The 13,576-nt window shown below is 41.8% G+C and overlaps 1 protein-coding gene across 1 annotated transcript in view; it reads right to left on the bottom strand.

Moving 5' to 3' along the window:
• LOC104966523 (cugbp, Elav-like family member 2) overlaps nucleotides 1-2,976 on the bottom strand; it is a 334,875-nt gene extending 331,899 nt beyond the window's left edge. The window contains exons 1-2 of the mRNA XM_010795708.1: nucleotides 2,876-2,976; nucleotides 799-995 (exon numbers count right to left, since the gene is read on the bottom strand). Coding sequence (XP_010794010.1) covers nucleotides 799-995; nucleotides 2,876-2,961 — 283 coding nt within the window. The 5' untranslated portion in view covers nucleotides 2,962-2,976. The remainder of the gene's footprint in view (nucleotides 1-798; nucleotides 996-2,875) is intronic.
• Nucleotides 2,977-13,576: the final 10,600 nt, after the last annotated feature.

Here is a 13,576-nt window from a genome sequence, read left to right as displayed (position 1 = left end):
CCGCGAGGTAACGACGCTAAGGATTTAGTTTCTGTGTGGCTTCGGCTTGAAGCACGTCTGGTCTGCAGAACATGGTTTTGCAGATACGCCACTGTGGTCATCAAGTGAGTATTACGCTGCCCTGCTGTGACCGGTGACATAGAGGTCAGTGCGCAAGACGTCCAGCCCACAACTGTAATTGCATACTCTTGGGGCATTACTCAGCGAGTCACTAACTCTCTTCTCACTTTGTCATAAAGAGCATGGATTGTTTCTCGGTAAAGAACCTCCTATTTGGTACATGGTACCTGGGCTCCAAAAATGTGGAGGAGGTGCAGGAAGCCCCTCATTCTCCGTGACACTGTACGGCTGGATATCTTTACAGATAAAGAAGGCGATGGCGTCAGTTATTGCCTTGGAGCGGGTAGAACTGTTAGCCAGTGGAGCATGAAAAAAAGTTGTGATATGATGCTGCTCACCAGTCTTGCTGCCGCTAGATACTTCATCACTCCTTTGCTGCTCCGGTACAAGTCCGGGTTGCTGGGTGGTTTGTTGATACATGTCGTCTTCTTCTGTTTGCTTTAATTGAGGCTACGTAGTTATGCAACGCCCCCATCGGCAGTAAATGGAAGTACTACAAAGAACCCCGTTTAGTGCAATTATTTCACAAGTTTTGTATGCACAGCTCGAAAAATATTACCGAGGTCCGGACCTCGGTAATCTCAATGGTAGATACGGCCATGAGTGCAGTCATGTAAAAGACCTGAAATGAAATGATTCAGTAAGTCAAAGAGAGAACGGGACAGTCCGTGTGTCTACCTTTGCTCTGTGGAGGGTTCTGGCTGCGGTCTCGGAGGATATTGATCTGGTAGACGGCTCCGTACGGCTCGAACAGCTCCTTCAGCTCCTTCTCCGACCAGGAGCGTGGGATCTGACCCACGAACATCTTGATGGCGTCCGGGTCGGGCTGGTCCGAGTGCTCCAGCGCGCCGTTCATCTTACCGGCCGTGCCGTTACTGCGGAGACAGAAGGGATAGGGTTATTACACCGATCACATTGATATTCAATCGCCTCTTCTCATCATCATTGAGCATTAAGGGTGGGAAATAATGTTCATACTGGAAAGAGCCAACTCAAGACCCACCTGCTTAAGTTCATTTCCATTGAATTGTATTAAGTCTTATTTTATTCTGTGCTGTGTTTATGTAGGCTATTTATGTTTGTATTAAGTGTTTTTATTGAAAAGGAGGGTTAGTACTGTTTATACGGTTTGTGAAGCACTTTGTGTTACCTTTCTGTATACAATATTTTATATAAATAACGTTTTATTTGATTAGATTTGTTGATTGTTCCCTAAGACTTTTTTTTTTTAGAACTTTTGCTAGTCCCTTGCAACTGTTGTGTCCCTTTTAACACATTGAGAAACATAACATAAATAATAATCTAGTGTTGTACTGTTGTTGAATTTTTACAAACATCAATGATACAACCTTGAATATCCTTTACCGTTTGAGTTTCATATTCACAATGTTACATTTTCACAAAGAAAAAGGTTTGTTTTTTAATGCGTTTTTATGAGAATCCAAAGGGGTTTTCTTTTGTATCCAATTATAATCTTTCTTTTTCCATGGACAGAGACATTAAGTGTGTTGAGGAAAGAAAAATACCTACAAATTGCCATCATCTAAGCCAAAATAACAAAAAGCAATATCTAGTATTTACACACTATAAAGCCAATGTTAAATTCTCTTTTCCAAACTTTCGTGTGACCTTAACTAAATATTCCCTTAAGAGAGGACCCCAATGTCTAATTGAAATGTAATATATGACCTTCAGCACTTCTTTTTTATAACACAGCGGCCTCTAAAACAGCCTTCGGGCCATCGCAGGAACACTGAAACTAATAGAAAATCTCTCCTTACAGCAGAGCGAGGCAGCTTTCAATGCCGGTTTTACAGACGGATATCCCTGAAGCTGGAAATGTCTCTATAAACTGGCGACACATCAGGAAACTGACACCACACTGACCCTAAAAGTGGATTTTTTTTTATAGTGAAGATTCGGGGACGGATCTCTATTCCTGGCATTTTACAGCACCACGACAAAATAAATATATAAGATTTCCCCACGGTTGACATGAGATCTGCAGTTGTGGCGAAGATCAGAGACACTTTATGAATGTATGCAGGCCTGCAGCCGGCCGCGGTGCATGTGTGAATGTTTGTGCACGCATGAATGAGTGCTGGATAAGCAGCGAATTAGCGTTGAGGTTGCACTTGAGGGATTAGGCAGAAAAACCAGTACAGTAACCTCCAGGCCCTCTAACAGGACACAGATGCTTAACAGGCAAAATCGCTCTAGTAACACTTCCACATCTGGAATGCATATGGAATGGAGGTGAAGTGCGTCCACCCTTTACACGGCAGAGCTACAACACTCACAGTATCTCCACAAAATACACACGTCTTGAAAAGCTAACTGGAGCTACGGCGAATAAATTCTTTCAACATCCAGGCATTACGGAGATGAGAACAGCACACGTGCATGCATGAGGCAAAGCGTGACTGTGTTTTCAGCACAATCAAGTGGTTACAAACACACACTCACACATCACAGCCATCAAGGCCTGTGGTCTATTTAAGATGGCTGAAAACCAATCCAATGAAACCAAAGTCGATGGCTGTGCTGTTTTATTGCTCTACTTTCCCTTTTGTTATTCTCGGCAGGAGAGTGAAAGAGCATTATCTTAAGAGGCAAAAACAAAACAAAGCCAAATCCCGAGCTTGGTTAGCTGACAACACTAATACCGCCCAATAAAGCTCAGCAAGAGAGAAAGAAAGGAGGGAGGGGGAAGAGAGATATGGAGAGAGAGAGGGGGGGAAAAAAACATCCAGACCTTTGAGAGCGAGCCATCCATCTTTTGCAGAAAGAGCCAAGGCGCTCGGCAGAAACGCCCAATTCTTTAAAGGACTTAAAGGACATGTCAAATAAAATGCCAGAACCGGAGAAGGAGTCAACGAGCCACACCAGTGCTAACAGTCCTCGAGGGCAACCACCACTCCTCGCTAAGCTGTCCGATAAATCGCGGGGGGGGGCCCCGACGCCGTGGGAGCCCCGAGGGTGGAGCAAAGAGGGGAGAAAGGGAGGGAAGGGTAGCGAGGAGTTACTGTCCCTATCTCCCTGATATTTAGGCACATAAACGCTAAGACGGCCGCATTAGACGAGCCTCAGCGGTCGCAGGGTTTAGACTGCAGCCTTCGCCCTCTGACACACACACAGCTAAAAGAATAACTAGAGACAATCCCTCATTGTTGGCTGTTTATGTGAGGCCTGTGGGGATTGAACGAGTCCACGGTGGAGGCGGTACAATAGCCAGTGTCAGAGGAACACTGTCCACCATTCACTCTTGCCTGTAAGACAATGAATAGGTTCACACTTGCAGCCATAAGGCGTACAAACACAGAACTGTCTTAGTGTAGATTGCACCCTCCGTCTTTCCCTCAGGTGGTTGGAAGTCGGTGACTCTCACTACAAAGGAATGAAGCGCTTCTTCCATGCCCCCTTGGCCAAGACTGACAAGGTGTTATTGCGAGCAGACGGAGCTCTGCCGTGTGTGTGTGTGTGTGTGTGTGTGTGTGTAGATGTTTGTGTGACTCTGTGAAGCTCAGCAGGAGAGTGTCCTGAGGCTCGGATTAAGTCGTTGAGTGGATCCACTCCTGCCACAGCCTCTCCATCTCCCTCCCCTCTTCTTTTCTCTCTCCCCCCTCTCAATTTGAGCCAATTGTTTGCCTTAATGGCTTAACTATTGCTTCCATCACTCCAGTCTCCCTGCAGCAGAGGGCCGTGACTGAGGGTTGATCCACACCGCGTACATGTGTGTGTGTTGCACAAAAAAACATCAGTATGGGTCTTGGAAGCAGCTGCTGAGAGCTGTTATTCCCTTGTGTAGCTCTCACATTAGACAACAGGCTCGTTCATCCAAACTACAGCTGCTGATATTGACTATAAAATCTTACAACGGTTATTTATTTTTTCATTCATCATACTTATTTAACATTCACGGCTTTGGATGTTTCTTGGAATGGCACAACAGCAATGGGACAGGTTTTGTTTTGAGAACACTGTTTTATCTTGCAGTGCCAACACTTCTAAATACTATAAAATACTTTCCAAAGCAGTAGATGCAAACTTATTCAGGCCTATAGAGGCTAATTAGTGTCTTTTGTACCAGCATTGAGTTAAAAGATGCACTGCTAAGTATAATAAACTGTCCTCCTCAACACTAGTTTCCCAGTCTTCTTTGTTGTGCACATTAGGGTTGCAACAAGGTTTTATTTTCATTATCTGTAATTTTGTTTGTATACTAATGAAATAATTCCAATCCAGTTCCTCAAAGTCCAAGGTGATATGTCTTGTTTTGTCAGTCCAAACCCCAAAGATATTGCATTTATTATGACGTAAAGCATAGAAAAGCAGTTTATATAAGAATGCAATTGTTCTTTCTCAGGTGGGTAGAACATATTTGGCTGACAATGAACGTCTCATGAATCGTAGTGGGATTTTGTGGATTTACATTTATAAGAGAGAAAATAAGAAATAATTCATACCAAGGAGCTAAAAGATGCTAACACAACTGAAGAGAACCGCTGAGTCGTGTGAAAAACTCCAGTTTGTCACAACAAGGCACACTTTCAAAATCAGATGTAGGTATGTGACTATGGTAAAATAAGCCAGATAGAAATGGGCCGCAAAAAAGGAGGACTAGCGAGGAAGGTAAGAATGGGACTGAAAGAAGGGGAGAAAGGGGTGGTGACGGATGCAGATGAGTCAGGTCCAGCAGTAAGCGCAGCTCAGAGCTTAGCAGGAGCTCTACCAGAAACCAGGCCCACGAACACACAAGCACACACACATACAGATGCACACACATCACACACATATAATACGTAGCACAGAGTCAGGCTACAGTTAAGGCTGGCTGCGTTGATCCCCCTGCTGTTTTTCCCTTCTGTTTCTGCTCTAAAACACACAGCCTCTGTGAGTCCCCTAACCCCAAAATCGAAGTGCACACACACACACACCCTCAGTGGGTTCGTGCAGGGGCCGCACCGTCACACACTTCTTCTCATTTGAAGCGTGTTTGCAAGGTGTGTAACGGTCCCACACGGGAACTAATCTTGTTGACAAGCAGAGTGAGAAACATCAGTTCCTCCCCGAGGGAGCAGGGCAGCCAAGGTCAGCGAAACACACACACTAACTTAAACACACAAACACACGCGCATATGTACTGAAATGTTAACACACATGCGCAGACCTGGACAGTCACATCTCCTCTCTCTAAGACAGATTCTTATACAACTTTAATACAAAACGTCTGAATATCAAAGTCTTGATATCAAGGTCTGATTCAAAATTATAACAAACAGCAAATGAATCATGAATTTTTCTGACATTTTATATCAAATGGGTATTCCATTAAACTAGAAAATAATCAGAATATACTTGATTTTAAAAACATTTGAAATATGGCATGGTGTTTAATCCTATCCTTTTAGAATTATACATAATATTTTGTGTAAGACTTATGATTTTGTCACACATCAGAGTTTCCTAATATGGGATTATTATTATTAGGGGTTCAAATTAGGAAGAAAAATGCAACCAAAGAATACATTTCCGACTTTTTCAATGACTTGTGTTCAAATATTGGATAGTTTTACCTCTTCAGGCTGACATGGGATATTGAGTTGACAATTGTTTTTGCCTTCATGTGGTTTAAGACATGAGACCACCGTTGCTGTGAAGACAGACTGTGAAGAAACTATTTTTCAAAATAATTCTGAATGATTTTGGGTCTCTATGCTGTAATTTTGTGCAAAACGTGGTCATTTTCTGCCTTTTTGTGGCCCTTTTACACATCTTCTCTTAAAGGAACACTTGGTAGGCCAAGACAAGTGGGGGGCTCTGAAACTTTGGGCCCCTGGGATAATTCTCAGTGAAATTTCAGTAATCCATCCATGGCCATAACCACAGAAATACTGTACATGTGAAAAACACTTACACAATTCATTTCATAGTCCTGAGTATTTCCTCCTGCTGTATCAAACTGTAAACAAGATTAACAACCTCACCACAACAAACCGTGAGAGCCGAGCTTTCCCCCCTGAATCCCACTCTGTAACTGATTTTGTCATTGAGGCAGATTAGTGGCTCAAACTAAATGAGTAGCGTTCTGTATCGACTGATTTATTTGGAACACTTCTCCGTAACCGATTTAAAGCGAGGTAAAATGGCTCCCGAGGGTTCTTCTCTCGTCAAACTAGGGAGTGTGTTATTGCCTGTGATTTACTTGAACTTAACAATACGAAACATTCCACCCACCTTATCAAAGACCCCAATATCACAGCAACATAAATACAGACTTCATCATAAACAAGCTCCAAACGTACACAAGCTAAACAACAACAAAGTCCCCAACAGGAGCCTATTAAAAACAACCGATACCTAAATAAAAAATTCCAACGCTTTTTCAGCTGAGAAACTATCCATTAGGATTACCAATATGTGATATGTTTTTCCAAATAATGTATATTTGGCAATTCATGGAAATGTTTGGAGCAGTGAGGCGCTGCTAGCTAACATAAGCTAGCTAACTTTCGATAGATAGTGAATGTTATGTAGTGCAGTTTTCTGCTTGACAATGTCTACGATTTTAGAAGATTAGTTTCTGTAGATTAGTTTGTGTTTTCCCATATTTCCTTAACAGTTGTTTAGATAATATTTACTTAAAACTACTAATCTGTTTTATGAGTAATATTCTCTTTATCAATATCGTACAGCTGCAGGATGAGCTTTAATGGAGCTAGCATCAATGAATAACTGTGAATACCTGAAAGAACTGGGTCTCTGTAGGACTTCATTAGGCCTACTACATATTTGTGTGTGTGTGTGTGTGGGGGGGGGTAGTGTGTGCGGGGGGGGGGGGGGTTGCCATGGAGACGTGGCAGCACACGCGACGCAGGGAGACGATCAGATAAATGTCACGGCAGCTAATGAAGCTGCACCAGTGCTCTGACGCTCAGCTAGCTCTTTGCTAACGAGCTACTGCATGCTGCCATACGCTAATGAGACACACACATACACACACACACACGCAGACACACACGCACACACACACACGCACGCACGCACGCACGCACACACACACACACACACACACACACACACACACACACACACACACACACACACGCCAGCACACCCTCACTCACACACACTGATGTATGCCACACATGGATACAAGTGAAATGTGTAATTGTTCTTATTTCTCCAGTCTCATATTGTCCTGCATGTATAAACCACTGGCAGTGTTTCCTCAGGAAAAAAGACTACTGCAAGCGTGTTTGGGTCTGTGGAAAGTAAAAATGTCTTGATAAGGATATTTAAATAATAATTAACAGTAATTACAATGTAAAACCTTGCTCAGCATGGGATAAAATGCTCTTTAAAATACATGAATGAATCATAGACTTCAGAGAAGGATGTTCAAAGGGAGATTAAACAGGTGTTGGACATTACCTTCACTTTGAATCAGCACTTTACAGTATACTTGGTATTCTGCCCAATAATATAACTAAAAATCTCTATCCCTCCATCCCTTTATTTTGTGAGTTGGCTCTTTTCATCTCTAAAAGCCCTGAATAAACAATAATAAACAATCTTGTACATAAATGTCATGTTTGACCTTATCTCAGTATAGACACGGTATAACAAGCTCAGACGAAAAAACACTTGAAGCAAACCTCAAGTTTAAAATATCATGAATATGTGCTCACAAGGTCAATAATAAACCTCCTCTCTCATGTATATGAAAAGCTTTCTTTTTCTGAGTTTTTATTCTACCCAAAAAAGAAGATAATTTTTTCAATACATTAAAAATTCCCAAAGAGAAACAAGAAAAGAACACTGCACTCCGTGTTGTTGGCACTTAACAAACATAATTTAAAGTGCAAAGAGAACATTTTAATTAGTTAAGCAGACTCAATTTAGATTGAATGACACTCGACTATATTTTCTTCTATTTCATCAGTTTTTTCGTTTTATGAACTCCTCATTTGTGTTCCCCCTCCACTTGTTTTCACTGTAAGCACACCCAAGCAGCTCTCCTCACAAGAGGACCTTGTAATAAAAAGTGCTCACTTGCAGCAGAAATAAAACATTTAGAATACAATCCAGGTGAGAATCATCTCCAACAGATCCTCTTCTTTGGAACACATTGAAAAACACTCAAAAGGAAATGAATAAGTATAAATGTATCACAGCTGAGCGCTGAAAGGAAGGACACAACACTTGTTAAACATGTTATTTGAATATCTCTATTGAAGCCGAAGGTTTTTCTCAACTTCCCTTAATAATATTTGATGTTTTTGATGAATGTAAGGTCCTTTCAAAGCCGGCACAACTCCTGTTCCACGGGCTTGCATTCTGTCTGGTTATGTGTGTAAGTTATTTAAGTTGCAAAAGGAAACTTGAACCCTGTATTTGTCATGGTGCCACCTCTTCACTTACACACACAGACTAACATTTCACGTTTTCCCGAGAGCTTTGAGAGGAACACCGCCACACGGAGAGAAGATCCACTTAGAGCGAGTCACATTTACAGAAGGGCTGAACTCTGGACTGTAGGTGCCATTTATATACAGTATAGTTGCACATCCAAAGCTGATACACTGAAGACCTTTCAAACCGAAATAAGCCAAGAAATAGAGAACATACAGTATATACAGTAACATAGGGCCGTGCCAGTGTTTGTGCAAGCTGCAGTTCCTTTAGTAGAAGTCATATAAAAGTCACGTTTCAACTGTATGCTTTAAAGTCTTACATTCTTAGCAGCCATTGACTACCATTAATTCGTGAATGTACATCGGAATTCAATATAGAAGATACTGTACAATTTAGGATTGAATCTATCATTAAAGCAAAAACTGGAAGAATAATTCGAATAGTCTACCGCCATTTTTTTATCTGCAACTTTCATGATAATAAATCAACATTATGAAGATTGTAGAGCTCTCCATTCAGTATTTGATTGAATTGTTTGTGCTTTGTTGTTATTTTTATAATTTGAAAACAGTGTGTCATTCAAATTATGAACAGGGTTTGTAATAAATGTACACATTTGAACAGGTCACCAAAATCCATATGTTTGTACCTTTTGGCAAAATAAACGTAAACTACATATATCCAGTTTTAACATCTTGGGAATAAGGACATTTTTTTCATTGGAAATCGAAAGCATGGGTTAAAGGGGGCGCGGTAGAAAAGGTCAAAAGGTCACTTGAATCGATAGAGTTCTTCCTCTTGGGGGTGTGAATGAGCAAAGCAAATTTCACGAACATCGGACTTATAGGCTTTTAAACGGTCAGGTGGAGGTGATCACATAACCTCTGATCAAGAACAAATCCCACTTGGGAAAATTGCTAAATCTTCAAATATCGTGTATCGCATTGAAATTGAAATATCAGGGGAAAAAAATTGCATTTCCTCCAAATCATGCAGCCATATATTTGGATATATATTGCTTTAGTTTGTCCCACTTCTCCTTCTACTCTGTCACTGCAGTTCCTAGAATTATCTTCCTAAAATTATGCTTTCTAGCCCACGTCAGCCTGACCTGGAGCTCTTCTGCATGTGAGTGTGTGTGTGTGTGTGTGTGTGTGTGTGTGTGTGTGTGTGTGTGTGTGTGTGTGTGTGTGTGTGTGTGTGTGTGTGTGTGTGTGAGTGTGTGTGCACATGATAGAGTGAAGGAAGAGGGAAAGGAATTAGAGCATCTTAAAGCCTCAACACCAGATTGGTCAAATCCAGGCAGCAGCAGCAGTGAAATTCCTCCCTAATCTTTAGCACACTTCCTCTCTCTTTTTCACCCCCTGCCTCCTCTTCGTGTCTTGTTGCTATGGGAACAGCAAAGTCGAACAGGGGCATGGGGTGAGGGTAGCTGGGGGTACTGGGTGTGGGGTAGGCGGGTGTCTATTTGGATGACGGCGCTACAACACAGATTTGTGGTGTGTGACTAGTTTTTGTTTTTTTACCCTTCTTTTATCTCTTGTCTGGAAAAAGCCTCCCCTTCCTCTTCTCTTTTCCTTCATCACCTCCCGCTTCTCTCACTCAATCTCTCATGTTTGCGTGCTTAATGAGAAACAGCTTGTGTGCGGTGTGGGTTTTGCGTGCGTGGCTGTACGTCCGTGTGATGAAATGGCAGAGGCTCTGATTGTCTGGCATCTCGCTGCGGCTGAATTCTGCCAAAAGTCATCATCTGACTCGCGGACGGGGATGATGGCCCATTTGACTAATGCTTCTCCGCAAAACGGGCCAACAATGCCGATTCAACTAACAGAAGAAAGAGCGGACTGGGGGGAAGGGATCATATCAGATTGGTACCGGTTCAATTCAACTGATCCAGATTTGGGACGCAGGTCAAAGAAGTCACCAGGGCCTTTAGAGCTTGGTTCAGAGGGTAACTTTAAAAATGTGATGTATACAATTAATGTAACCTGATTACTCTCTGTTACTTACTAAATGGCAGAGATGGCAAAAGTACACACATCCTTTACTCAAGTAGAAGTGCAGATACTTGTGTTTAAAAATACTCTGGTAAAAGTAGAAGTACTGACTAAACTTCTTTACTCAAGTAAAAGTAAAGAGGGCTTTGAAATGTACTTCAGTAAAAAGTACCCATAACTAGCAGCTGTTTTAAAGAGTACCTGACCTCCCTTTATATTAATAGAACAATAATGTCATTGTTAGCTAATGAATGTTTCGATGCTGAACAACGGCAACATGACAAAGTTTTCATTTGTCCCTCTTCTTTAGAGAAGACCAGGAAATGATGGATACACGGGTCGTGTTAAAATCAATAGGCACGCAATGACTCTAAACAATAATGATCACGCCACCAAACACACATTCAAACTAAAGGAACAAGCCTGTTTTGAAAATGTAGAAAGTACAGGTATTTGTTTTAAAAATGTAAGAAGTAAAAGTAAAAAGTCCTCAGAAAAATAAGTAGTGGAGTAAAGTACTGATACCAGGAAAATGTACTTACAGTAAGTATAGTAACGAAGTATTTGTACTCCACTGCTTCCCACCTCTGCTAAATGGACCATGTACCTTTTTAGTGGTTACCCTTTTTTTGTATCTGGTTGTGTTATCCCTTACTCCCCAAGCTTTGGAGCATCCTTTGGCTTTGTGTTTTACAGTAAATCCTAGATAAAAGGACCTGTACATGTAACACCTCCACCGCTATGTTATGCTTGAAAAACAGATCCCCCGATGTGTTCACGCACATCAGTTGTGACACCTTTAACAACAGAGCAGAAAGCCACGGGGTACTGACCGAAAACGGCGTAATAAGTGCAGCGGAGAGAGACAATGAGACCCAAAAACCCTGCTGATTCAACAACACGAGTACATTTGTTGAACTGGCTCCAGCTCAATGACCTCCCATTGTGAGTAAATCTCTCCTCCATTTACATTTAAAGGTTACAAAAGCCTACATACAACCTCTATTAGCATTTAGCTGATGTTTTTATATGTGATGGCAATGAAAACTACAAAAGTGAAGCAGAAATTGTAGGTGCTCCTGTTCTCCTAGTGTGTTCCTGTGGGGAGGACAGGCAGAAAACGCCTCTGACATTTTAATAAACCACCATTAACACTCCTCACACACACACACACAACAAAAGAGCGGAAGGAGTGAAAGTCGTGGTGGAAGTGAAGAGGTGAACTTGGACACAGTGGTGACAGACAGCCGGAGGAAACATACTTATTGGAAAGCAAGAGAGGGAAGTGTTTTCTTTGTGATTTGGGCATGTTGTCAGAACAACAAAAAAGAGCTGAGTATCACTGAGTATTTACTTTTCTATGAGAGGAGCAACTTGTTGTTTTGAACGTAATATACTTGGTTGATCGTTTAATGGTGGTTGCGAGTGAGTGTGGTTGTCCTCAGGCTCCTTTCATAATACACAATACAACTAATTCATTTTGTCCACATTCTCCAGTTGGGCGTCACAAACCGCTGTCCAGAGTCTCCCTGTGAGTCATGTGCCCCGAGACACGCTTTGCCAAGTCCCAATCTACTCCTCTCTTTAAATTGTTCCTCTTCGTTCATTGTTTTATTATTTTCTTGCCATATTTGGGGGCTTTTAACACTGCAGCGATTTGTCTGTGGACATAACATATAATGTAGTTTCTATGAACAACATCATTTTGAGGGAATGTAACGTATATCATTTTATTTCAGAATAAACTATTGGGGATTACCAGAGCTGCGTTCCTAAAGTATTCTAGGGTTGAAAAAGTTAAGTTAAGTCTTAAGTTTGGTCTTAACAAGTCAAAGTCAAGTCTGGTTTAACCAAGTCTCAAGTCTGTCCAGTTGGTCTAAGTCAAGTTTGAGGTCGTATCAAATCTAATTTAGGTTGAGTTTGGTCAAAATAAGTCACGACTCAAGTCCAAAATCTTTGAGAGGAAAGGCTCTCAAGCATTGTAAAACCAAGTCTAAGACTACATATATGCAGTTATTTAATTGTGTCTTTAGGCTAAATTCAAACGATTCGCAGTGCACATTTAACGTTCAACGTAAAAAAACAATAATTTATCAAATGCAAAATCTGTTCAATTTCATGGAGCTGTGTTATCTATATTCACAACACAAGAAGGGTTAATTGGGTTAATTACTCTGTGATTAATGACACCATCAACATTTCATGTCATTCATGTAATTATTGACTCTTTTGAATTTGTATATCCCTTCCTCCCGTCCCTCTCTGCCTGTCTGATTCCTAAAGTATGTCGTCAGCATGGAGGAGGAAATCAATTCCACATTGCAGCCCTGCGGTTCCCAAAAAATAAACTCACTAAAGTTATAACAACGTTCGCTCTGAGCCAATGTTTAAAGGGGAGGGGGCCTTGGATCACTGACACTGAGCGTATTTTCCAACATTTGGACCTGCCGCCTGGGCTGAAAGTGTCTCTGGGAGAGGGGCCGCTAATGCCCACTACAGTGTAATTATGCCTTTAATGTTGTACAGGAGGAAGGGGGGTGGAGGCTAGGGCGGGGCACCCAGCGAATGATAGCATTAAGGGATATTAGGGCGGGTGGGGTGTTCATTTTCATTAGGTTTTATGGGTTGGAAAAACATTGTCATGCATACCAATTAGCCGTGGAACAGATGGCTCAATATGGTTGCATGTTTCATAACACACACTTGCTATTAAAATGGTGTGTGAGGTAGAGGAGGAGGAGCCTGACAGTAACAATCCAGACGACAGCATCACGCCGCTGAAAGCTGTTTCCTTTCCTTTCTCCTTCCCTTTATCCTTTTTTCTCTGTGACCTCCATTCCAGGTCAGGACCTCCAGAGCCAAATCAAACCTGGATCAGTCTGTTCAACAGTCTCTCTGAGGGGGGAGCCATATGCTGACATATGCTGATAGAGTGCAGAGAGGGAGCGCTTGATTATGCATGTGTGTGTGTGTGTGTGTGTGTGTGTGTGTGTGTGTGTGTGTGTGTGTGTGTGTGTGTGTGTGTGTGTGTGTGTGTGTGT

This window comes from Notothenia coriiceps, unplaced genomic scaffold, assembly GCF_000735185.1.
Source record: "Notothenia coriiceps isolate Sejong01 unplaced genomic scaffold, NC01 NC01_scaffold00037246, whole genome shotgun sequence".
In the NCBI taxonomy this organism is placed as follows: domain Eukaryota; kingdom Metazoa; phylum Chordata; class Actinopteri; order Perciformes; family Nototheniidae; genus Notothenia; species Notothenia coriiceps.
The sequence above is the reverse complement of the archived record's forward strand: the minus strand, read 5'-3'. Positions and strand labels throughout refer to the sequence as shown.